At 39.6% G+C, this 26,869-nt stretch overlaps 2 protein-coding genes across 9 annotated transcripts in view; both read right to left on the bottom strand.

Moving 5' to 3' along the window:
- Window positions 1-5,829: 5,829 nt before the first annotated feature.
- On the bottom strand, window positions 5,830-12,877 carry MRPS10 (mitochondrial ribosomal protein S10). The gene is made up of 7 exons (XM_072856842.1): window positions 12,788-12,877; window positions 9,737-9,795; window positions 9,568-9,640; window positions 8,225-8,364; window positions 7,644-7,752; window positions 6,437-6,526; window positions 5,830-6,176 (listed from the first exon to the last, which is right to left on the bottom strand). The coding sequence occupies exons 1-7, from the start codon at window positions 12,821-12,823 to the stop codon at window positions 6,090-6,092; spliced, it is 594 nt and encodes a 197-aa protein (XP_072712943.1). The 5' UTR covers window positions 12,824-12,877; the 3' UTR covers window positions 5,830-6,089.
- Window positions 12,878-13,806: 929 nt separating this feature from the next.
- The window catches only part of TRERF1 (transcriptional regulating factor 1), a 104,870-nt gene continuing 91,807 nt past the window's right edge, over window positions 13,807-26,869 (bottom strand). For 5 of the 8 annotated variants that reach the window (XM_072856835.1, XM_072856838.1, XM_072856837.1 and 2 more), the window contains 7 exons: window positions 26,587-26,690; window positions 25,301-25,376; window positions 20,355-20,443; window positions 19,404-19,517; window positions 18,443-18,631; window positions 17,733-17,941; window positions 13,811-17,092 (listed from right to left, as the gene is read on the bottom strand). In XM_072856835.1, the coding sequence (XP_072712936.1) occupies window positions 16,771-17,092; window positions 17,733-17,941; window positions 18,443-18,631; window positions 19,404-19,517; window positions 20,355-20,443; window positions 25,301-25,376; window positions 26,587-26,690 (1,103 nt within the window). In that variant the 3' untranslated portion in view covers window positions 13,811-16,770. Of the gene's footprint in view, window positions 17,093-17,732; window positions 17,942-18,442; window positions 18,632-19,403; window positions 19,518-20,354; window positions 20,444-25,300; window positions 25,377-26,586; window positions 26,691-26,869 lie in introns of all 8 variants that reach the window. The other 3 variants (XM_072856841.1, XM_072856840.1, XM_072856839.1) reach the window with 3 other exon arrangements.

Raw genomic sequence — 26,869 nt, 5'->3', positions numbered from 1 at the left:
ATTTTTTATGTTCCCTCTTGGATACTACAAAATGATTGTTTTGGTCTGAAAGTTTCATCACTGCATTTGATTTTTGATGGCAAACTAAACCTTCTGCTCTTTCATTTCTTAGCAGCATGACCACCACAGGCTAAAGGGGCTCTAATCAATTCTAGGTATCTGAAGTTGCTGTACATGTTTGGAGTCTTGTTGGCATTTCTCAGTTATGATGTCACTATGTCTCCATAACATAGATATTAACTTTCTCTGAGCAAAAGGTGAAACTTTTGTACTCTCATAGCTTAGGGAAAAAACACTATGAATATTTTCAGTAACTAACATCAAAAAACCCTGTTATTTTGAACTGGAAACTTACATTCTAATACTGAAGCAAAAGAAGAGTTAATGTTTACATCGCAGGAGGGAATGAAAGATGAGTGATAATAATGTGCTGATGTACAAAAGATCTTGCATCAGCAGATGTGATACACTGATTGCATGCTTTCTGATACTATCAAGTAGCATTTTATTTAAGTAGAAAGAAGAAAATGTGTACTTTTTATCAATCGTGTTTCTTATAATTCAAATAAACAGCATTTCCAAAGAAAGGTACTTTTGTTAAGAGAACTAGGAATTTTGGATTGAACAGTGAGACAGTAACTTCTTTTTCAGAGGGAAGCAAAACCCCAAATCCCATAATGCTGTCCTCTTACCATACAAAAGTATGTAGAAAAATGTTACAGAAGAGAAACATTACATGCACCGTGTGCACCGACCTGAACAAATAAATTGCTTGTATTAAAAGGGTTTTTTTAAATATTCTTACTGTAAATGAAATACCTCTCTGATTCCTGTATCTTGAAGCAACTGGGTCAGTTGATGTACTGAGTATATATGGGCATACAGTGGTACAGGCATTCCCTGGTGGACTGATACGCTGTCATACACTCAGATCCTCTGAGGGCCTTAGTGATTTATCATGGTTGGCTTATGAATGACTGTCAGAAGCGTAGCTTCCACTTTTCACCACACAAATGGACAAGGGTGAATACTGGTTTTTGTGGAGAAAAACCCCTGAACTGGAGAAGACCACAGCAAACTAGTCAGAGGGAAACCTGAGGATGAACTGTTTAAATAGGAGCAAGAAATCTCCCCAACTTTTATGATAGAAAAGTTGCTTCTAAAAGCCAGTTGTGCTATTTTTGTGGCTGCAAAAGTGTGGAAACGAGAGGAAGGGTGGCATTTCCTAATGGCGCTTGCTAGGAAAAGCCATGCTCAGCATATGAGGTTCTATTCCTAAATTTCTAATTTGAAGGGACAAATACTAGACTCTGCCTCTTTTAGTGCAGTTTGATCTAAGACAATAGCAGACTTGAAGCAGTTTTAACTACAGCTTTATATTATACAAAGAGCAAAACTTTCTCATGTCACAACTTCCTGGGTAAATGACTTTCCCTTCGACTTGCTTTATTTCCAGTGCTCCCTGGAATAACAGATAGGTAGTAATTAATTTCCTGGCACATGAAATGCAGAGACTGGCAGGAAAGGCTTCTAAAGCAAGCAGCTTGCTGTATAGTCATGTTAAAGCTAACATGACAATTAAGTTGTGGTGGTGGTATGATTAAGCCTAACTGTAGAAACCAAAATTGAAGTAACATTCCAGGCATGACTGATGACCCCTGGCATGTATAAGAAAGGGAAATACATGCTCTAGAGCACTTTGATGAAATGCTGAGAATAAATTTGGACTGCATCTTTAAATACCTTACTAAATGATACAGAAATTACTGTTCACAATTTTTTTTTTTGTACTGAAAGATATGGTCATATGGCATATGAACCCTGGGTATCTTGGAAATGCAGGGTAATTTAGACTGGTTTTAAAATATCTTTAATCCATAAGTAACAGGATTCTGCCACAACTGCCTTTGAGCAGAGCCTCCCTAACCATTTTTAAATGGTTAAATGGCTCAAAGAAAAGTAATGTAAGTGAATGCTCCAGATTTAGTTTTAGATTATTCTACAAACCTGAAAATTTTAAGCAGTTGTTATATTATTTACATAATATATTGGTCTGTATATTTTTGACACCTAAAGTAGGCTGGCAGCTGTTAGTCACAAAGTATTTGTAGAAGGAAATCCACCTCCAGCTTAGTGGCAGTCACCAAGGATTTTAAAGATTGAATGGACTTGAAAACTTGTCTGTCTTCAGTGCCAATATTCAGCACAGTTCCTATTTAGATTGAGACAGTCTAACCAGCGATGGAATGAGGAAGTTCACTGTTGTATTTGGCAACTGCTTTCATGATACTTTTCTTAGTATTTGCTACCACTCTGTGGGTTTCTGTAACAGCTTTACATTGGCATCTATTTTTATGACCCTTGGGAAAGTATTTTCTCATACTGGCAGATAATGCTAGACATCTACCCATACAAGCTTGAGTCATAAAGCAGTCTTCTAACAGTGAGGAACTGTACTCAGAAAAGCACCATTTTCTTTCTGTTAATGCAAATAGTTTGGGTTGTCTGCCTTAGCCTTTAAACAAGGAAAAACTTTATCAAATATTTGCTCATTGGTCTGTCTGTGTTCTTGAGTATTTTCAGTTCTTTTCTATTAAAGGTGTTCCGAAGTGCTCAGTGAGAATATACTAGCAGGCTAGAACTGAATACGGCTATGTGCAAAAGGGCAGAGGAACTTGATTGGATTTCAGACTAGAGGTGTCTATCCTTGAATGCCACACAGATTACAGGGAAACCTGAATTGGGAGGGAAAGCAAAGGTAATTAGGTTGAAGGTTTATTGTTGCCCAAGTTCACATATAGTAAAACTCCATCTAGAAAGACAGAGCATTAGCTTAACCAAACATTTTAAAATCTCCTCTGAATGACTGACTTGGGTGAAATTTGTTTGCTAGATGGGACTAATGAAGTATCAGCCAGGGGTGAGAGCGGCAGAATTAAGAATCTGTGTCCTGATTATAGAGTGAGACTACAGGTTACTGGATATTGAAAGTCAAGCTTTGCTACTGCATGCTGTCCCATCTTTGCATCTCATCTTTCCTTTATAAAAAAGGCAGTGCTACTAAACTGATCCTAAGGATTTAGTTCAGTTTCACGTCTGAAAACCTCTCCCTCTCTCCTTAAGGGGGAAGTGCTAGTTTACACATATAGGGATACTGACAGTGGTTTGACTTTCAGATTCAGACTGGAGTTCTAGGAAGGTAGGAATGCTTTGCTGTGATGCACAGAACATCCCATGTGGCATATGTTGCCTTTATTTCAGGGCATAAAATTGGCAATTCTGGCAATTTTGCTGTAAGAATGCAAAAGTGGGCACTTCAGACAGATTACAAGTCTGTCTAGGTATCATTTAAGCTTTGGATGTCTTACTCATAAGAACACAATACAGTATGGTCAACTACTGATGTTTATAAATGGTATGAAGCCTGGTGTTTTTATTAACTTCCTCTAAAATTCAACTAAAAATTTTGATTGAAAATCAGATGAGATGGTCAGTAGGTGGAAAGATGACTTGAGATAAGACCTAAAGCAATGATTGGAGTGTTGCATTGGCACTTGCTAAGAAAGGTGGCAAAAAAGCAAAACTGGAGAAACATGTAGTAAAAGAATGGGTAAAGAAGTAAAGAATGGAAATAGTTTATCCAACAAAATAGTTTATCCGAAGTTTTATAAGTGAGGATCAGGAACACACTTTGAAAGTCAGAAGCCACATTAGTAGATGGAAAAAGATTAGAGTGCATTGCACAGTTACAGTGTTATGCAAATGCATAACTAGAGATAAAGACAAAGATGTTGTCAGGCTTTAGGAAACCCCTAAATGTGAAGGGGAGGACAGAGGAAGCCGGGAAGGATCACAGTCTTAAAAGGGAGGAAGTTTCATACAGAGAAAAATAAGGATGAGCAGTATGGCCTACTGACATTAGTAGATGGCAGTGCTAGTAAATATTGGTCTGTAACAGTCGGACTCTGCATAGGTCATTCTGCTTTTTCAGGGTGGAGATAATCTGTGATGGTAGTTAGCTATGGCTCTGTCAACACGGTTAAGGTCCAGAGATCACTTCACATGTACACTGGCTTTCCCCAACATACGATGAGGCTGGAAGCAAGAAATTTTCTAATACTGTACCTTTCCCAAGATCAAATATCGCTTCTGCCAGGGGGTTGCTTACATGGGCTAATACTTTCTGCAGCAGGTTGCTCACATGGGTTAATACTTTCTGCAGCTGTCTCCTAAGTCCGTTCCTGTTTAGGTCTGATAACTAAAACTCTGAGCCAACTGAAAAGGCATGCTGACTGGCCATTTAGCCAAAAACTGCAACCTGAGAGTAGAACATCAAAGCCAATAAAAGACAATCCCTTAATCTTACCATGCATCAAACCAAGATGTGGAAAGACTTAGTACTGAGCACAGTCACATTTTGGTACTATATACAGCTTTAACTTGGCAGGTGGCTTATGCAAAACTAAAGCATGGAAGCATGGCAAATTTGAAGAAAATATAATAGACTTGAAAGAGGATGTTCCTCTGAAGGACCAGCTTTATTTAACCAGGTCAGCTCACAGTTTCTTCCTTCACATTATATAGTGTCTGACGTGACTTTAAGAAATGCTATTATGACTGAATACTAGGAGTGAAAGAAAGGAAGAAAAGCTTGAAACTGAGGAAAGCAAACACCTTGAAGGGAGAACTAGGCAGTGTATCTTCCCATAAGGGCTTTGATTAACTTCCTTTTTTTTTCCCTGAGGCATATTGTAGAAAGTGCACAGGCAGCTTCCTTTCTATCACAAGTGGTACCAGCTATATTGACTGTCATGAAATATCCCTCCTAAAACAGATCGGGGCCTCTCTACAGCTAGAAAATGTAGACAATCTTCAAGCACAAGCTTGGTTTCTTGTCCTTCAGCTATTTCCCATTAAGATTGTCCATTTCTGTCTGATAACACCACTGGGATTCTTTTCTTTTGTGATTGTGTAAAGCTTTGAGCGCTCTTGATAAGTATGATCCAGCCTCTCTGGTTGTCTTGTCCTGTGACCCAGTTGGCTATTCCTTCTGTAAATTCTTTTAATAGCAGTCAAATCAAAGCCACTCCCTTAATACTGAAGCAGATTCCTGCAGCTGTGTCCTTCCTGCTAACCTAGTAAAGGTAAAAGTGCTTAATGCAATCTGAAGGTAAAGTTGATGATGGCTTTGTGCCTACTGTTATCTCCTTTGATTCACAGTGAACTAACCTTCAAAGCAGTTGAGCACTCTTTTGCTATTTGTACTGTTTTTCCCCTCTGAGGATAAGCAGTGTCCAGCTAGACTGGGTTTACACTCTAACCAACCCAGGCAGTTTAGAAAAAGGCCATGCCTTTCCCTGCAGTGAACTAAAACACTTAATGCACTGTTTGTCCTATCCACAATTACACTTTCTAGTATCCATCTGCTTTGCAACATGGTTCTACAAGCACTTCATTTAAGTTAGACTGTGGAAGTCTCAGATTTGTACTGTGACGACTATGTTCTTCTGTTAGCAAGCAGTTACTAAGACTGGAAATGAGGCTACTGGAACTGTAGGAGCCTAGAAAAGTCTCAGTATGGCTCAGTGCCCTCTAAGATTATGGGTTTTGACTTACTACAAGTTAATATGCAAGCTGTATGTACACCTGGGATTCAGTTACTTCAAAGGAGCTATTGCAAAAAATGTGTAACAATCTGGCATCCATAACATAAAAAAAACGTGAAGTGGATTTTGCAAGTATTTCAGAATTCAGAAGCCATTTAGTATCAAAAGAAGATAGAGAATTTTTATATATACTTTTATATATATATACGCACACACATATATATAATAAAAAATAAATTTTACCTTTCTACAAACATATTCTAGATTACCATAGTTCTTGATCACAGAGTACGGTCAAACTTCTTCACTTTATAGCTGTTCAGTCTACATGTACTGGAGTTACGATCAAGAATAACTTGATGAAACACGAGTTTATATAATTACTTTGTAAGAGAACTTTTATTTAACAGTAGACTGTCTCAGTAAATTACGTTGATAGGAGCAGCTAATTTCAGCAGTAATGGAGCCAAGTACCTGGTGAGTTCATGACTTGACTTCAGTTTCTTCTCCTTGAGGTAGTGTATCCCAAACTGGTTCCTGAATGTGTTCAGGTATTTTCTCTATCTTAGTCTAAAAGGAAAGCAAAGCAACCGTTTATTACACCAACTAGTTAACATTTAACTCCCTTGCTTTATTTATTCTGGTTTGAGATATTTATCAAATTAAAAATGCCACCTAGTGGCGTTTTCAAGCAATACAGCCTCTTTGGAAAATGTTCCTTCCAAACTACACACATTTCCTCTGCTGACTTTCTAAAGACTTCAGTAGTCATTGGTACTTGTGTCAGGACTTAGTCTCATAACAGTTAATAATGTGAGATGGAAACTTACCTTTTTTACTTCCATGGCAACCCCTTCAGGTAAGTTTCGTTGAACATACTCCAAGTAAACTGCAGCAGTACTGCTTGTTAGGTATTTTAACTAAAACAGAAGTAATGTTTTTTTAGTGAACTACTATTATTAATACTTTAAACAGAATACAAAAAAAAAAAAGTTTGCCCTAGCCTCTCTAGTTCTTGCAATGGGACCAAAGATCTTACAGAAAGGCAGCTTCCATAATATTGAACAGAGGCGGTTGAGCTGTACACAACCCTCACGCAAATATAAAGTAGTTATTTCACTCCACAGAACTGCACATATTGCCTGTAATCCCATGCATTGATTATGATGGAAGTGGTGGATCTTAAGACTGCAGGCATCAGATGAAATTAATTACAGGTTATGCAAGAATTACTAGCTTTTGTATGCTCTCGAAGTTCAAGCTTGTTATAAATCCTGCAACTCCAGAATCCCATTGAATTACTGATTTTATAGTTTCTCCTGGATGGCAAAAATAGTGCTTATGGTCTGTTGGCAGCCATTTGTACTGCACTAATGTCTGGGGACTTAAAGCAAAGTCCCATTTTGCTAAGCACTGTGCAAATATACAGTAAGACACCCAGGAGTCACAAAACACTGGCAGTAAACCTTTCTTCTAAGAAAGTCAACCACAGCTGCATTCTAAACCATACAGAAGTCTGCGTCATCAGCCACAGAGCTAGTGGTTTGTATACGCTTCCTTTCTTGTATTTCCCCCACGCAGTTTTAGTTTGCCACATGATGTTGCATAGGGCAAAAGTATGCGTATCCAAAAACATCAGACAAACTCACAAAGAACAGAACCCTTAGTGACTAGTAATGACAATGATTTAGCTGCATCTTCTTGCCTTCCTGAGAAAGCTCCTATCCCACTGATTCTTGGAAACCAAGAGCATAAAACATATAAAGATAACCCCCATTCTACCTTATTTTTTAGTCATTCTTTCAGCTGTTAAGGTGATGGTCAAAATCAGCCTTTTAATCCAAAGATTATGTAGGCTGTACATTCAGAATAACTTGGGTTACATTTGATGTACCTAGGTCAGCTGTTTTCTGCTATTCCCTGCACTCTCCTCCCCAACGCAAGTAAACAGGAAGTTTGTGTTCACTCCTGAACTAACATCTATTAACATCTTTGAACTGTGCACCTAGAACATAATTTTTTTAACATCTTTCTTACCTCCAAACACATGTAATGTGTTCTCATTTCATACTGAACTCTGTGCTTCTTGTAAATGTGTACAGATTTTAAAAGTGTCAATCGTTCTATCTTCTTTGGAGGTTTATGTCTGAACAAAGCACAAAAAGAAAATTGCGTTTTATATAAAGGATGCTAATACAAATTATCTGAAAGATTATGCTGGAATCCCTGTTCTTATTTGACATTTAGAAGATCTACAAGGAAGTATTAAACACTGGTACGGTTTACTATCAACCCACATGGGCATGGTTAATACTAAGTTATTAACCAGCATTAGTTAAGGGAAGCTAGAGCACTGACAACTGTGCTTAAGAGTACTGTCAATATCCTTCATGTAGTTAAAATGCACTTCTACTATGGCAGTGTTGAGTGTAGAACTGCTGCTGCTTCCTCATCACTGTGCGGCCATCTAAGAAGTGTTAGGTTTATAATCTGAGAAAAAATGTCAGATTACACCTGTTTCTTCTGAAAAAACAAAAATACTTCTAAGCACAGAACCTGAATTACAGAAGACATAAGAAGCATCTGACACCACATCACTCTACAGACCACTTACTTACACTTTTTCAACAGAGATGCCAAGTTCTTTAGCTGCAAGCACTGTAAAATATTCATAGCTGTCCAACACAGCTTTATCATGGCCTTTAACTAAAAGGGACAATCTCTTGTACAGCGTTTCTGGCTCATCTGAAATTGATACCTGCATTTTTAAAGAAAAGACAAGAGTTACCACTCCACATTCTCCTTAATTAATGCATGCACTGCATATTTTCTTAGCCTGTGCGCCCCATTTGTAGAAGAGGAAAAAAACCTACGCACTGTTAGCTGCTTATTTTAGTTTCTCTGCAAGAGGCTGACAGCATTACCTTGATTGACAGTTCTCACTCTTACCAGGGAAGGCAAAAGTGTGAAGAGATACCTAAATTCTGAACATTTAGGTAAAATTTCTTGATCAGAAAAGGAAAGAGAATGCCAGATAAATATAAGGAGGACAACACTAGCAAAGGCAAGAATGAAACTCATTGTTAAAGCAAGTCTGGAGCAGCAATATTTGTATTTTAAATAGTGGTGTAAGAATACCTGAAATTCTCAGACTTTGCTTGGGTATGGACAGTAACTAGAACATTATGGACAGCAACCAGAATTCTTACTTTACTAAGTCAGTTATAAGGCTACTTTAAACATAGTAGGCTTCCCCAGGCATATTATCCTTTATGTTTGTCCAGGTGCAAGTTTATGACTTTCAGCTACAAACTTATGACTTTCAGTTAGAGCTCCAATTTCTGATGGCCTGGGCTGACTGATCATCTAAAAAGCCTTGATGTGTCCAGAAAGCACCAATTTTCCAACAGGTTTACTCCCAGGCAGTTTAGCACAGTAAATCCAGCATGTATCAGACATAGCAGGAAGGCTGGGTCTGCATTGTAGATCTAATACTGCCTATAAGATTTTAGCCCACTTGCATGTATTATACAGATTGAGCGAGTGTTTCTGAATTCCTAGTCAAAATCAAGGCATTCAGATTCTAAAAGCAAGTTATCCACCACATGCCTTCATGAACTTCCCACCTCATCAGCCCTGGGCTCCCACCGTCCAGGCCAGAGACAAAAGCCTTAGGCTGGCTAAGCTGCTGCAGGCGCTGAACTGAATGTGGCCAAAGGGCTGACATTTCATAGTTAGAGCTGCATAGAGAAGGAGGAAAGTGACTAAGAGGCAACTGTGAGCTATAGAAATCTTGCTGGGGAAAAAAAAAACTCAAATACCAATTATTTCTTTCTCTATGGCAAAGTTGGCATCATTAAGACAGAACTTAAAAAAGCTGCAATAAAGGAATTCAACTTTTTCTGTACACCCTCTTTGTTACTAAGACAATATACAAAATACCATTCTATGAAACACTTACCAAAGGATTAGTCTTAGGCTCCTGTGTATCAACATGGGATCCAGCCAGCCGTACTCCCATCAAGTCGGAGTTTCTAGAAATGTGGCAATAGGGAAAGTATAAAGTTGTTAAAGTTGGATTTTTTAGGGAGTGTGGAGAAGTGTAAAGGAGGAGGACCTTTTATACTTACAGAACAAAACACTGCTTTTGCATAATTCTGCTTGCATAATTGACAGAAAAAGCTGATCCCTGTATAAAACAAATAGGTTACAGGTTGTTTTTTTTTCCCCAAACCAGAACGTAACCAGTTAATACAGGTTTATTAAAGGTTACTTTTTTCGCACACCAGAGCATAACACATTCCTAAGCATTGATTTGCCAAACTAGAAAGTTTGCTCTATCAGAAAACACAGAAAACAGGAGCATGGAAATATATTTTAGTATACATTAAAAAAAGAATGCATATTAAGAGAACAATATAACAGTATGTACCTATTATTAACAAGGCACCTGAATAGCAATCACAAAACATTTTTTTTAGCAGAAAAATGTATTTTGTGTGGCATCAGATACCATTTCTGTATATGATAATATTTTCTCTTCAGTTTTACTTCCATAGTACAATATCTATTAGTTTTGTCAAGGGACAAGCCTAAGTAGGACTTGCTGTTGTGAAAGCAATTAAAAACAGTATCCTATAAACATAAAAATTCAACCTCTGAATTTAATGTGAAATTTCCCATTTTTTCAGCAGAGTTCCTTGTGATTTTGAACATTTGTTCTTTTGAAGATAACATTGAAAAATAAATGCTTCTAACAAGTAAATAAACCATGTTTAAAAGATAACATGATTTCTTCTGTGTTAAAAAGGGAATACAACTGTTAATCAAAATGTAACATTACTGTCTTTCATACTAGAATAATCCCTCCCTTCTGAACATTATGTGGCTTCCAGCTTCCTTCCACTAATTCTCAATTTGGCAAAGTTATAGACTACTTGAGGGGTAAAAACACCAAGGAACCAGAACTCTCACTTGCTTAAGAGAAACTCAGGGCTGCAGCAGAATGCTTAAGCAAAAGTAGCTACTTATCCAGCCCCTTGATACTCTTATTTAACAGGTGCTGGAGTCATAACTTTAAGAGAGAAGACAGATACCCCACACATCAGTTACGTAGGTGACTGTATAATCAAAACATCAGAAAACAGCCAGAATTGACACTTTTCCAGGTAATCTTAACGTAGTTGCTTGTGGATATGCATAACTAACAATATGATGCTATTAGGTCCCTAACTTTCTCCAGTATGCATTACATATTAATTTTACATCAGCAGTCAATGAAGCTGTTTTCTGAAGTAATTCTGCCTCATTTGCTATTTATCCTACAAATTCTGCATTCAATAAGGAAGATGACTGCAGGAAGAGGCAGGAAAATTTCCCGTTTACAAAGCTGACTGTTGTTTGGAGACCACAGCTGAAAGTCTCTCCTTAGGCAAGTCCTTCAAATTCAGATCTTCACAGAGGAGCACTGGTGTTACGTTCTTAAGTGCGTGACACAATAAGCAACTTCAGGAGTACTGAATATTTGCCACTGTAGCTGATGACCATTCAGAATGTTTCAAAGTTCATGTGGGGAACTACTTGAGACTTAATACCTAAAATTAAAGAAATACATCTGATAAAATCATCTTGATCTTTGCACCTCAATTCTCCTGCTCTCAAGTCAGAACACTGCCTCCCTTTCATTTAACGCCAATATGAAGTACACTAACGTCATCACCTGACATCACTTCAGGGAGCAGGTAGGCCCACAAGCATAAAAGACTGTATTCAGTGCAGGGCTTAAACTGTGTGTGCAAGTATGCGGCACAGAACCCAACCCCAGATGACAAATGTAAGACTGCTGACTGGAATTGTAACTAAAAGTTGTATCTGCTTTTGGTTTTTCTGTGTATGGAGTCTCTGCTACATATTCTTTTACTTCTATCTGCTTGACCTTGTAATATGGATTTATTATTTGCACGCAAAGATATGTACACTGATAGCATACTGCGTTATGTGGTTTTGGATACAAAAATTTCAGTCTTCGTGTAATAAAGATGAATAAAACAAAACATGATGAAACAGTAGAGTTCTATCCCACATGCTCAGCTCCGCAGCCTTTATAATATTCTACGATTGTGCATATTATTCCCATCACATGCCATCTCCTTTTGTTAGTGATTATACAAGTATGCATTGAGTCAAAAGCTTTTGTAAAATAAAATCAAAGGTGCTCTGTGCAAATTTTGACAAAATGATATGCTGAGTGCCCCAGGTAGCAAAGATGGCATTCAGTAGGCAGTAAAGTATGTTTTAACAGCTCCTTTCATTCTCTGTTTTAAATATACTCGATGCACTCTTGCTAATAGCTATCCTAGAAGGTGGAAGAGACACTCAGACTGCAACATAACAGAATTCAATTTCCTGTGTCAACCAAGGCCTTGCATGAAACAAAATTATCCCCCTCCTAATGCAAAATAGCCTTCATTTTGTTTGGCTCAGAGATCCTGAAGTAATCAGGACAACACAGATGCCTGGAATGTAAGCAAGTCCAGAACACAGCATGTACAGAGAAGAAGAGTTTAGGGCTTCAGAAAAGGAATAGGAAACTCCCAACATCAAATTTCCTCAATGTAAGAGAAAGCAATCACTCTTTAGAAGTCAAAACCAGCAAAAAACATCGGTACTGTAAAAAGTTTTCCTAATCTTTTACGTTGTAACTTCAAGATTTAAAACTTTAAGACTAGAAACAGGCTTGGCACACGACCGCCAAATCCTAGTCACTTATTCTTCATCACCCCTTACACCCGGAGTAACTGCCGCAAAAACAGGTCTGCAAGGAAGATAGTTTTTTTGAGGACCCGCTACGCCGATGACGGCGGGCAGAGACACAGCCCCACGCTGTAAAACCCCAACCCTCCCGCAGCCAAAAGGAAGCCACTTGAGATCTCCCCAGCCCGCGGGAGCCCACCAAGGAAAGCAAGCCGGCTCCAATACAGCTCGTACCGCGGACGCGATACCAGCGTTTGCACAGCGCCGAGCACCGGCCCTCAGCCGTGCAGCTGAGCCTGCACGTGGGAGCGCTGCCACAGCTCCCTTTTCCCTCTCCCCTCAGGACTGAAGATGCCGAAGGAAAGAAAGAGAAAGAGAGAAGGAGAAGGAGGAGACTCGCCCGTTCCCTCTCCCGCCACACACCCCACCTGACAGAGCCGCCGCCACAGGCACCCCGCCGCCATCTTGTCTCCGCCCCAACCCGCCGACCATAGCGCACGGCCCGGAAGGAGAAGAGCGGCCTCATCCGCCACCTCCCCAAAGGCCCAGGCGACTGAAGAGCGCCTCCGCCGCCATGGCGGAGCAAGCACAGCCGCTGAGGCGGAGGCACTGCGGCACCGTCGGGCAGGTCCGCGCTCGGGGGTGGGGAGACGAGGTGGGAGCTCGTATGGCGCCGGACGGCGCCATACGAGCTCCCACCTCGTCCCCCCCCCCGTCCCCGCCTCCCCCGAGCGTTGCCCCAGTGAAGGACCCGCGCTGTAACGGCTCTCACCTCCGCGCGCGCCCCAACCGTTTCTCGTCAACGGTCGCCCCCGTTCCCCTCACGCAACGCTCTCCGTTCTGTTTTCCAGGAGAAAACGTTTCCGTCCTCCACTGCCGGAGGGAAGAAAGCGGGAATTGCTCGTTTCTCTGACCCCGAGCAGGGGTCATTTTTGCTGAAGGTGAGAGGTAAAAGGAGGCTTCTTCAGCTTTCTCCTCCTTTCTGAGAACGCTTTTTACCACAACTCGTTCTTACCAAGAATACTCATGTCCACCCAACTGTATAGAGGTGAATGCACGAAATATTTTTTTTGCCTAGAACAATTTCAGGAATCCTTTGAAAAACAAATACACATTTACTTAGTTTTCAAACTTCTCCCCCTTTTAAAAATACTTTAAAAAAGGTATACAGCCTGTTAGCAAAACCCAAAGTATAAAAATGACTGGAAATGTCATAGAAACCCCTTTCTTTTTACACATATAAATAGCAGTTAATATTATAAACACAGGTTCTGATCAGTACCAAATATTTAAAGGGGGGAGGGAATAAACAAGTACTAATTCATGCCACTAAGCCATGCTAACACACATCCAGGTAGGCAGTAACCTGAAATTAAGCTGTGTGCAAGTCAAATGCTAACAGCAGGAACCTGAAACCAGCATAGATCACAAATGTATATTTTTTTTATTTTGTTACTTCCTCTGCCACCTAAAATTACAGTCTGCTTTTTACACTAAAGCACCTAAAATATTTACAACCATCTTCTAATAAAATAACACTTAAATATTGAAAATAAGATTTTTCTCATAAAATATGTTTTCTATATGTACAGGTTTTATCAAATAGGACTAAGTTCAATAGCGAACAGTTTTCCATCATCAACCATCAGCAAGAAAACAACTTTTCTGAAATAAAACTATGTCCATCTTATGTACAAATAGGCAGAACAGAATCTGTTTAACATCAGCCAATGTAACACTTAATGGAAGTCGATGTTTGAGGCCTAAATCGCGTACTGCTTAAGAAGTGTGCATTTTTTTTTTTCCTTTATGAATAACTTCTTTGGTTATCGTTGTTCTATTATCTTCTTGGCTGTACAATACAACAGCACCCAATTAATGTTACAGAACCAGGCATATATATGTGTATATATATTTATATATACTAGGTTTTATCTTAGGTTTAGCACAGGTACCTGTCCCATTGTTGCTAGAAAAGTTCCACTGTAGATTCTTTAACATAGAGCTGCTCTTCAGAATCAAGCCCACAAGTTTCTACTATATTTCACTCTCCAAGCAGAACTCTCACTGACTTAAATTATCACTTTGCTTAATTTTTTTCCCCACCATTAACTGGGGAATCTGAAAACATGTTTCCATTTTCCAGGGTAGCAGCCTTTCTCAGAAAGGTCCTTAAAAGTTCAAAATGATACAAGTTTGGAAGAGAAAGAGTAGACTCTGCTGGGTTTTTCTAACACAGGCTCCTAAAAGCCAACAGAAGTTACAGCTCACAAAAGCAGTACTTTTTTTTTTCTCTCCACAAAAGTGGTAACTTTGCAAGCCACTAAGACTTGCACAATCTACAAAATTTATTATCAGTGGATCTGGTTAGCAGCATACAGCTGAACACTCAAGTCTGTTGAACCTGGGTTGCATGGCCCCTGTAAAAGTAACACATCACAGCACAGACAAGAACTGCTGGGGAGTGTGCTGCCTGGCAGTTTGGGAAAGAAAAGGCGGCTGCTGCCTGATCTGAAACTCAGGTACAGTAATTGAGAACATCATCCCTTATGCAGCAGAGGGAGTGAAATTCCACCCGCTGGTCAAAAATCAACTAATAAAACCCTCTGGAACAACCCCAGAAAACACTAAAACAAACCACGTACACAGGAACTTCACTAACCTGAAACTGAGAAGTGACTTCCATTCTCCTGAAGGGTTGTTCTTTAGTATCAGAACATTTGACCCTAAGTAGAAACTTCAGGCCATTTGGCTTCACGTATTTGGCTTTGACAGAGAAGGCACCTCTCTGCCAATGAGTCCCACTGGTTTTGAACTTGTGTGGTCCGGTACTCCTATACAAAAGTGCCATGGTTTACCCTCATTTTGCATAGTTATACAAGGAAGAAAGACAGTAGAAAATAAGATCTACTATCTTCTCAGATTCTGCTTAAGATGTTAGGAATGTGGCAAAAAACCTTCCACAAAACAAAATGCAACCCATAAAAAAAACCCCAAACAACCCTGAAATCTGGAAGATCTGAAATCAGTCTTATAAAATATTTTATAAAGTTAGCAATACTCTTCTACTGTACAAAATTCACAAGAAAAAAAAAATCATCAGTGCTGCTACCTGTGAAAACTCCAAAATCAGTATTCATATTCTGTAATTAAAGGTCCACTCAACCTAACTCCAATTCTTCCTTAATTCTTTAATTCCACAAGGTACAATACTTTTGAGATCCTATTTACTTAGAGAACCAAATCTAAATGTATATAAATGGTGTTAGACATCCAGCACGTAGATCAGAACCTAAGGGAGGTGAAACGGTAGTTAAACAGCAGTGTCAACTCACCTTTGAAGTACATTTTACTAAATAAACAACATTTGAACTTGATGCAATGAGGAGGACTGAAAATGGCACAAAAATAACATTTCATGCCTACGAGTAATAACTACATGTGCTGAAGGCATGTACTCCATCAATCTCTGTTCCACGGGCAAGAATGTCTCCCTGTATTTGCCTGGTGAAAGAGCAAGCTCCTGCATTGCTCGAGCATACACTCTCCTAAAACCACTGAGATGGCTATTCAACAGTGTGATTTATTGTCACAGCAAAATATATTTCCAGTGCAATCTGATTACCAAGGCGGTGTTCCTGATTCAGTGTTCCCATCAGGTGATGTGAACCACAGTACAATCATCTTCTTTCTTCAATCCTTGAATTAGGTAATTTTAAAATCAGCAGATCAAAAACTTGCTAAAATGGAAGCTCTAAAATGTACAGTGTAACCAATGCTTTTACAAACTGCCTAACATGTATGCATTAAGGCAAGACAGAACTGAAAAAGTACTGAGATACTACAGATGATACAGTCACTCCAGTAATTATTTCACAGTCAAATCAGATTTTTTTTCTCCTCCACCTCCCTTAAAATGACAGCACAAAGACAAAGAATGTAATCATCTCCTTAACAGAGATGACATTTAGTCTCTAGAAGATGCTGGAAGTGATCCAGTATAGGCAAAAAAAAAAAAGTTCCATCAGAAGTGTGTGAAGGTCATTCTTGTAATTGGGGTAAAATGAAACTTGGAAGAGTTAAAGACTAAAGATCCTACCAGGATCATGTGGAGGGAAGTGATAGCAGAACCATGAACTTCTGTAATTAGTGGCCTTGGAAGTTACCAGCAAAATGAGCTCAGATAAAAACACCTTATAAGAACATTTGTACCAACTATTTATTTTTCCCCCCAAAACAAATTAATTAAAAAAAGAGAAAAAAGCAGATTTTTTTTTTTCTAGACCTGGATAAAAGAATTATCATTGTCAACAGGTAGTTTACAATCAGTGGGGAATAAACGAGTAGTCCAGGTTTCCTGATTGATCCATTCAGGGTGTGCTCAGTAGCTGTCTTTATCAAACAACTTTATTTACAACTCAGCATCATCCTGCAGTAGATCTGCATCTTCATCATCCAATAAAAGGTCAGCATCCATGACCTCATTCTCTTCCATGACATCACCCAGCTCCTGAACAACATCGTCGTCAATGTCACCCACATTTTCAACATGTTTAACCAAACTCATGTGATCCAGAGGGATCAAACTATGCCCAACGGGCCCAGTAGTTCTCGCAATAGTGGCTGCCATTTCTGCTGCCACAGCAGCTTTCTGAGCCTTCTGCCTTTGCTGTTCTTCTTGTTGTCTGTGAGTCTTCATATGAGCATTGCGGCTTTTGATTTTGAAAAATACCCTAAATTTTAAAGGGAAAAAAAAAATCAGATAAAAATGCATTGCTTTTGATGAAGTGAGCCAAAAAAGACTCAACAACCTATCAGTACATTTGCTTCCTTGTCCTGAAATAGAAGTCAGCGAAGTCTGCAATGCCATGGTGAGAATTTCAGGGACAGACTACCAGATTTCTACATCCTGACAATATCAAAATGGCCTACCCCGACTCTGCCAGAGGTATTTTGTAGCTCCCACAGTTGCTTCAGTATCTATGCACATCCTAGTTTTCCCTGTATTTAGTTTCACAATCTTGCACAACAGAGAAAAAGTGAAAGAATCCCACGTTAGGATGGACAAACTGCAGCACAGAAACACAGAGAAAGTTGCCCACTGTCACGTGCAAGTCTGATGAAGCAGGAAGCTGGACTGTCAGATGTAGAAATTCTAGCAGGTAAATGGATTCAGGAAAACTGGAGTAAAATACTGTGGGGGAAACATCCAAAATATCATGCAAACCAACCTCGTAAGAGGACACGTCATCCAAGGGGAAACTGTTCTTTTGAGACCATCAGAGCAAAATAAAGAGTTTGTCACAACACTATTCATCTGGAATGTAAATAAGCAAATGTGATGCGATACTGCAGACAGTCATATTCACTTACTTGCCACACTCCTTGCAAGGAAAAATTGTTGTTGGGTCTGTCTCACCGCTTGTTGTGCTGTGGGCCGGTGAACTCTTGATGGAGCAGTATCCGCTCTGTGTACCAGATTTTTGCTTAGTGCCTGGAATGGTGCATCGGGTTTTTGTCACCTGATTCGTACCTCCATGAATGCGAGCATGGCCATTTAGCGCTTGTCGGGAACTGAACACCTGACAGGGAGTAGGGTGGAAGGAAGAAAAAAAAAAAACACCAAAAAAATCAAGGAATACTGCACTGGAACAGGAACTGCAGAAAGAAGTATGCTGAATGCATATTACAATAGAACAACTGTACACATCTAATATGCACAAGCAATCTACTTGGTCAAATGCTGCTTGTTCTCAGCTATATCCCACTAGAATTAAAGAAACTTAGTCAAAATAAAAACAAACCAATCGGGTATCCTATTGTTACAGTTGTATAACAAAACTGTAATCAGAGCTGTTACCATATAGTACTTCTAATCGATACAACATCTCAGGATACAATTTTATGTACAGATCAGCATATTGCCTATATTTTGTGATGTGGGAATTAAAAGCAGGCAAAATTACTTGTCCAAAGATATTCAGGAGATATCACTGGCCAGGAATAGTCTTAAACCCTGATTTCCAAAATCACAATTCACTAGTATACAACCCACTGCTATTAAAGACACCAAACACACGTACAGCGCCACAGTTTGGCATTTCACAGATGAAGGACGACGAAGAAAGTGAAAGACTCTGAAGGGCAGGCAGATCCATAGGTCCAACAAGAGGGATAGCCGGTGGGTCAGGAGACTTCTGCATTTCCCTTTCTTCCTTTCTGTCTTCTTCAATCTCCTCATCTTCCTCTAACACCTCCTCTTCTCCACTTGTCTGAAATAGACAGTGCATTTAAGAAATATGAGAAATAATGGTCAAAGACAGACAGTACTGGAGAGTAGGACATAGACAGTACTGGAACAGCATGCTGCTTAGTCAAGTCTGCTTCCAGGTTTCAGTATTTTTTCCCATCCTGAATTAACTTCTGGTCTTGCTGGAACTAACACCCCTTAATGGACAAGCTACAGCTCATGAAGCTTCACTGCAGTGCTCAAAACACCCTTCATCTGTATTACAGAGCTGTGGCTCTAAGAGCCTACAGATGCCAAGGTGCAATACTCTCCCCCAACTGTTAGAGTTGCAATGTACACTATATTCATAGTCAAATGACTTATTTAAAAAAAAACAAAACAAAAACCGTAACGTCTCTACCTGTAATACAGACCTTGCACACAAAGAATTGCACTGCTAGTCTGTGTAAATGGTATTTGTACTAGAATATTAGAGCAGCCTTTAGGAGCGCACACACACACAGGCACAGGAATAATTTACAGAGGTTTACCTGCTTCATCAGTAGCAAAAGCCATAATTGCTGGACTAGAGTTAGATAATGCACTAGTCAAAACAGTTTTATCCCATTACAGTCCAGGAACACAAAATCTTGGTGTAGCTGAGGTCACAGAATGCTCATACAGAACATAATTTAGAATTACAGAATAATTGCGGTTGGAACAGACCTATGCCATCTAGTTCAACCTCCTCCTCAAAACAGGACGACCATAAAAATTATCAAGTGTTAAACTTTTTCATATTCTTTTAGACTTACCAGACATTCCTCTCTTTTTTTCTCTAAACGTGTTCTGTGTTTCCGTCCCAAACGCAAGATTTTCTTCCAGGTATAGTAGTATTCCACACATTGTGCAACTGTCTTAGACTTAACCTGTAGTTAAGTAATTGCAGAAATAGTCCAATCTCAATTTTTTGCTTTCATTCAACACAATTTTAATATATTCCAAGAGGCAAGCTTTCTTTCTCAAACATTCAAATGGAGAAAAAAAGACAGTTTGACTACAACAGGAATTCTACTCTTGCAGAATAATTTTTTTTAGTTATTGTTTTCCAGTCACATTCGTGTTGACTATTTCAGCTTCAGTACATTTCTCTGGGATTCTCTAGACTCCAGTGAGAAAATGACTGAGAATATACTTTGATAGCTCAAGTGTACAATACAATCGAGAAATCTAGGAATTAAGACTTGGTTCCCATAAACCCAAATGTTTTTCAACATTTGAGCTAACAAGTAAGGTATTCTGCCCTGAGATGTATACATCTTGTCTTTTCTGCTTTGTGGCAGAACATGAAAATTGAGCCCAAACACGTTCTCTCTTTATTAACAGGTTTCAACCCTTTCTGGCACAAGCCTCAATGCCAGCAACTCAGATATCTTTTAACAAACTGCCAGAGAACACCAAGGTGATAGCGGAGCACCGTACTTGTCCCACACATGGAATGTCGTGACTTGGACTCCACGTATGGAAACTTTTATGTATAATAACAAGAGGAAAAGATTTTTTGGTATTGATTTTTAACTGTTTTTTACTGGTGCTGCAGTTGCATGCATAGGTACACCAAATAGAATATACCACTCCTAACGGCATTCTTGTAACCACTGCTGGCTCTATGCCTGCAATAAGCTTGTCTGGCTCTGGAGGGAAAATAAAGGGGAACAGAATGCACCAAATGGAAAAAACAATTGGCAGAACAGAAATAACCTTACCATTTTCTGTACAAATATGAAATCTTTGCTGTAGGTGGACAATGCCTCTTTGAACAGCCTCCTTTCTTGATGTGTCCATTTGTCAGAGCCTTAAAAAAAACAAATGAGTGAATTCATTACAAATGATAAAAACTCACCACCTTTATGTTGATGTAGTAGCTGAAACAAAAGCTGGGAAACCTCAAGCACATGCTAGTGATTGCTGCTACCCAAATACAAGTATGGCTGTACTGACTCAGACCTCGAGTCCATCTAACCCGTATTTGGTCTCCAGCAGCAGTCACAGGCAGTTGCCTAGGAAACAGTAAGATCAGGGCAAGCAAATACAATGCCTCTCCCTAATTTTTCCTAACCTCTGACCACTTTCGGCACAGGGGATTTCCTGAGTCTGTTGCAATTTGCTTATTTAGTAACTATCCTTCTATGTGCTGACCCACTCTTCCTTTCAACCAATTAAACTTCTTGCACCCAAAACATCCTTTGCCGAGGAGTTTCACAGAGTGGTAGACCCTCCGCATGAAGAACCTCATTCTTTTCTTTGTTTCCTGCTCCCAGTAGCTTCACTGGATGACCCTTTGTTCTTCAATCTCGACCATCACCTTCATGGTGTTCAGGATTGCATGTCCTTTCTGTCAGTCCCACACCTTTGGTCACTACTGCTGTCCCTCTCTGAACCTTTTTCAGTACTAAAACATTCCTGTAGAGATGAAGGGACCAGAAAGGCACATAATAGTCAACATATAAGCAATCCAGAGACTTGCACAGTAGCATCACCATGTTCTCTATCTTGTTAACATTTGACTTAGGGTTTTTTTAGCTGTTGTAAAATACAGAGCTGATGCTTTCATAGAACTAGCCTTATAATCCCAAGGTCTCACTCTAATTGAGAAGTATCACCACAGAGCTCATAATTTTATATGTAAACCTTGTATTGCTTATTCGCCCATATGCCACTTTACATTCAGCTACACAGAAGTTCATCCGTCATTTTGTTCTCCAGACAGTAACTCTTATGAGGTCCTTTTGCAGCTCTTCACTTGCATGGCTTGAGGTTAGACACTTAAATCCTCTGTGATAGAGGTCACAAGTAGACAGAGATTGTAGCAATGCGCACAAAGTACTTTCTGATCATTTAATGGAAGCTGTATATAAAACTTTCAAATATTGTAATTCTGTGTTTGCTTCACCAGCCTAACTGCCCATGAAAATAATTTAAATTGAAAGGAATTTGTGCTTCCTCAGTATTAGTCAAACAGAAGGAACACAGGATTACTCTACTGCATCAAAGCAGTGTCCTGTTTGTAACAGTGGGCAGCATTACATACATTGAAGGAAGGATATGCAAGAAACCATAAAGCGGATGCCTTTGAAATGACTTACACTATGAGAAGATTCTACTGCAGTCTGTCAGAGCTTCTGAAACATCTAAAACTTTTATCAAAAGAAATCCCTAATATTCCTGTCAATGTTACCATTCTCCATAGAAATGCTTGCCTCTGCACTGAATTCAGTTAACTTGGGCTTGGCACCATGCATGGTATTGAACTCTATAGGTTACTGATGTCTATTAAAAAAAATAGTTTTTTATTAAACTTCAAATGTTTTGCTTTTCAGTTTCAACTCCCAGGCTCACAATCTTAGAGCAGGTATCTCACTGCTCCGTCATATGCTGAAAACTACAAAATTAACTTTTTCTGCAACCTGTTTTCTGCAGGCTTTTCCAGTACTGGATATAAGCATGCATTAGTTATTTCCACAGAGATTTACACTAAAGCTCTCTCAAGCGTCAGAGAAAGGCACTGGCTTCAAGCCATGAGTTTTATTTATTCTGTTATCACCCAAAGATCTTTTTGCTGACACACTGCCTTGCCATCCTTCCCACCCTGAACCAGCATCATTCCTTTCTGACACAACTTGCCAGCCATTTGCATTTACCCTCCTTTTGGGCAGGGGTAAATGCACTGATTCAGTCCAGAAGCCTGCTCTACTATGCCAAAGTATAACTTTAAAAAGCATGACAGCACCAAATGAGAGATACTAGTTTTCAGCAAACCTCTCTGGTCATGCTCTCCTGCCTCTACCCCACCTTCCGGGGGGAGGGGGGGGAGGGGAGAGAAAAAATTGAATCACTTCCATGAGCTAATTTTATTGTACACCTATGGAGGATTCAGGCCTTACAGAGTTTCCCCAATAGCTGTGGTATTAGCAGAAACCCTTATAAGATTATGCGGGTTAATTGGAAGTAACCTAATTAATAGAATAAATCCTGTGTAGGAAAAGAAACAGAAGAAAAGCTGTTTTTAACTCTGGTTGCTGGGAAACCGCTTTTGCTCTTGTTAGCTTGAGGGAGATATAGAGAGCGTGTATAGAGAGATATCTGCAATGCAGCAGGGAAGAATTTTGGACTTTGGAATACAGATCAAATTTTAAAGCTGATCTTTATGTTTATACATTTATTCTACATTTTATCTGCCATATTGTTTTTGCACTGATTAACTGACAATAAATATCTTCCACAAATTTGGGGACTTTGGGCCCAATCTGTGGGTTTCAAGGGGGCTACACCTACACCAAAGGAACCCCCCTAAGAGGTGGCTCAAATCCATTACCTACGGCATATGCTGCATCTGATCCATACCCTATCACAGTATGTACGAAAAGTTCTCAGACTGCCTGAAGCACATCATTTCAGAGACCATCTCTCCTGCAATTCTCACTGCAGGAGAACTTCAGACCTGAGAAATTCCACTGTTCAAAAGAAAACAATTCAAGTGTTTGCAACAGCACTCGTCTTGTATTAGATACATGTTTCTTTTCTCTTCCCCAAAACACCATCCTGACAGATGGCAAAGCATTAGGACAGAGGGATTAGGGTGTTCTTCCAAGCAGTCCTGGGTCAGCATGCCCAGCTCTTTTGGCACACAACAGAAAAGCTTCAAGTTTTACAACTTGCTTCCCTCACAAGCCAACAGGTTTCAAAGGTGAGCTATTAGCTTGTACCCTCATTCGAGGGCAATGCTAAGGATGAGTTTGGATATTTATTGTTTGTGGTATCAGTTAATTCTCATGAATCACTGCCATGCTCTGTTTTGGTCTCTTCCACCTTTAAATGTGGTGGTGCCCGAGAGCTATGATTTCTGAGTACGGAGCAGAAAGCCCAAAGAGTTAACCCAAACAAATGCCACTTGAAGTTGTATTAAGCTATTCATGCACTAGATTGTGAGAAATTCCCATATGCCTTGAGTGTCTGATTATCAACCACAAATAAACTATTATTCAAGAGCTGCTGCATGGTGCTAGAGCATGACTGTTGATATAAGTTGCAATCACATGTTGCATTCAAGAGCATTAGTAAGTAATGCTTTGTCTTGTTATTTTATGGTATTTAAATCCAGACTGGTGAGATTTTATTTCATGCTGTGATAAGCAGAATCAAACTTCCTTTCCTGCTTAAGAAATAGGGATACGCTGATGTCCACAGGTCTCGGTGCTCATTAACAAGGATTAGCATCATCTCATGTGAAAGATTAAACAAAACAGTCTGTCCTGGCTCCTCCCTGCATCACGATAAAACACTTTCTGAAACTACTGTGAAGTTGCTTCAGTAAAGAGTGTTCCTCCTCCTCTGCCACACAGGCAGAAATTTCTTATCTGCTCTCCTAATTAGATCACTCATTGAGGATGAGGCTGCTGGGATATCTCCTCATCTTCCTGCTCTCATGCCCTGGACTCTCACACATATGATTTGGTGTCATCTCGTCAGACAAGAGACCCTGGTCAAAGTTCCTGGCTGACTTCCTCCTTCTCCATCCACCCCCATGTCCACCCTTTGGACTGTAACAGAGCTGTTATCAAAGGCACTAGGCATCTCCCCCAGCCAAGACTGAAAACCTGATCTTCACATTTATTCACTGTCATTATCAGCTGCCATCAAATATGCTTCTGTTCTTGTTCTCAGGCCAAGGGGTTAAGGAGTTGCTTTACAAAAGAGTCCTTGTTACTTGGGAATCTTTCCAGTGAGCTGCTACAGCCAGGAAGTAGCTTGCTTCTATACTTATGTGGCACAATGACTATAACTGGAAATAAGTATATGACCCTGGACATTGTGATTGACTGACTGACCAGCAGAAGATTCTTGGCTTGTTTCCTATTGAGCCTAAACTGGAGATAAATTCTTACATCTCTTATGTAAAATCCCATTCTGTGTGTCCAAGCAGTTGTTAGCCACTACAAAGCATTAAGTAATAACATGGAGGGCTGCAAAGGAGAGACGTTTGCCACCTATGCTTAGGTGACATAAGTTAAGTCCGATGGCTTAACGCCACCTTGAGTATTTCACAGGGCACTTCTGCTTCATCACCAAAACGTGGCTCTTGCTGTGTTTGTTAAAGAAGTCACCATCCCAGAACTGTTTTTTTTGGGCTAGATCCATGCAAAGTGAGGCTCTGTATTCAGTACTACGACACTAGCGAGAGTTACAGCACTGCCTCTGTGGAAAGATGCTCATGATTATCGTATTCATTTATCATGCACCATCACCTCAGAAAAGGAAGGTATGATGGCAGACATTTACATACCAGAAAATGAAGACCTTACTGCTAGTAAATTATAATCTACGAATAGCAGCAATTTTAAGAGGAGATCAACAAATTAAAGTTTAGTTTAAAAGAGGAAAAAAATTACTCAAGGCAGTTTTAAATCTGTAGAACCCTACACAGCAACATGGACGCAAAGTTTCTGTACATTGTCAGTCAGGTGAAAAACTGCCAAACTTGTAACAAAAGGCTCCAGAAGTACCACTCTGCACTGTCCACATCACCTCTCTATTAGAGGCTGCCATCCCTGCAGCGGACAGCAGAGAGTGCAGCATGATCCCATGCTCCAGCCTGGAATGCCAGCCTTGGACTCTATAAACAAGCAGATACAGAGATCGCAAGGAAACCTACCGGCGTAGTGGTAATTTGCCAAAGGATGACACTTCAATCTCACTGGCTTTCTCAACAGCAGCTTCTCAAGAGCAACCTAAATGCAAAAGCAAGGAAAAACAGAATTAGCAAATGCAGTCAGCTGCTGCATACAACTGCTTTTAGAAGACTATTTGGTACGAGGATATGAATTAATTTTCTCTCTTTTTTCTTTTCTGTCATACGAAATCCCATCAAATTACTCCAAGGCCCATTAACACTATACCTCACAGAAGAGCACCTAATGCACACCTGTCCTGCCTTAATTAGCACAAATGTGGCTATTACTTAGCAACTTAGAGCTCTTCCCTCCCTTCTGCTTGCCACATACAAATATGTTTATAGTGTTTGATTTGATAGTGTTAATTAATACTAATATTTAATGGTTGGTTTGATAGCATTAATATTTATAGTGTGAAGTCTTTTAGAATATCTGTTTAGATCAACATCTGTCAGGAATGACAGCAAGTATAGTTAATCCTCCTTTGGATCAGGGAGACAGATGGTTTGTGGATCCCTAAAATTTTTCCTGTGACAATGCAGACCCCCATGTATAGCAAATTTCACATCCTGACAGTAAGTTCAGTCACCTCTCTCAGACCCCTCAGATACAGCTTGCGTCCCAGTTTCCTTAGGCTCTATTAGCTAAAAACCACTGTATTAGACAATCCTGTGAAATTCATTCCAACCCTGTGTTTGTTGCATTTTGTTTTAAATTGGCTTTCCAGGAACTGGAGCAGGGCCTTGTCTTTCCCTAACACTGGGCAAAATGGATGTTTTGCCCTAGTTAATAACATTCCCATCACTAAAGTAATGCAAATATTTGAAATGCATTATTTATATGAGAACTGTGTGCAATTACCTCACAGTTCTGAACAAATAAGTAGATGCGATTGCTGCTACAAAAAAGGGTTTTTATAAGGGCTGGAAGAGGACTAAGCTCTCTGTGACCAAATATAAAGCTTGTGCAATATCAGGACTGGAGCAAGCACTGGGAGACATTCAAAGCCCCAAGGCTATAAACTAAGTAATCTTATCTATATGAAATATACAGTAAGCCTTCAGAGAGGCACTGCTTTGAAATTTAAATTTATTAAAGAATGAAAGGGAAAAGTCATTCCCCAAAAATGTTACAGGATGTTTAAAGCATCACTGCTAATCAATCAGAAATCTCTTTTTTATATAACCATATCTAAATCCATTTAATAAAGCATGCTAATTTATCTGCAGAAGAGGATCATATCTCCCCTTTCAGCTTCTTATCTTACCATAATATCTCCTTTCGCCTCAAAGAGAGAGTGCAAAGCGTATTCTGAGTTAGTTCCTCCACCAGGTAACACACTGGAACAGCTCATATTTAAAAGGTCTTCCACTGTCAGAAACAAGTCAACATTTTACTGCTAATACAGTAGCCTGTCAGTCAAACATCCAGAGCCAAGGATTCTGTAATGCCACTCAAAGACAATGTAGTTCAGGGCAACAGCTTTCATATTCTCTCTCCCCAGCACCTCATCTCCTGGTTCTAGGATCACTCACTGAGGAGGGGATGGG

This window comes from Ciconia boyciana, chromosome 3 (genome assembly GCF_034638445.1).
Source record: "Ciconia boyciana chromosome 3, ASM3463844v1, whole genome shotgun sequence".
Classification (NCBI taxonomy): Eukaryota; Metazoa; Chordata; class Aves; order Ciconiiformes; family Ciconiidae; genus Ciconia; species Ciconia boyciana.
The sequence above is the reverse complement of the archived record's forward strand: the minus strand, read 5'-3'. Positions and strand labels throughout refer to the sequence as shown.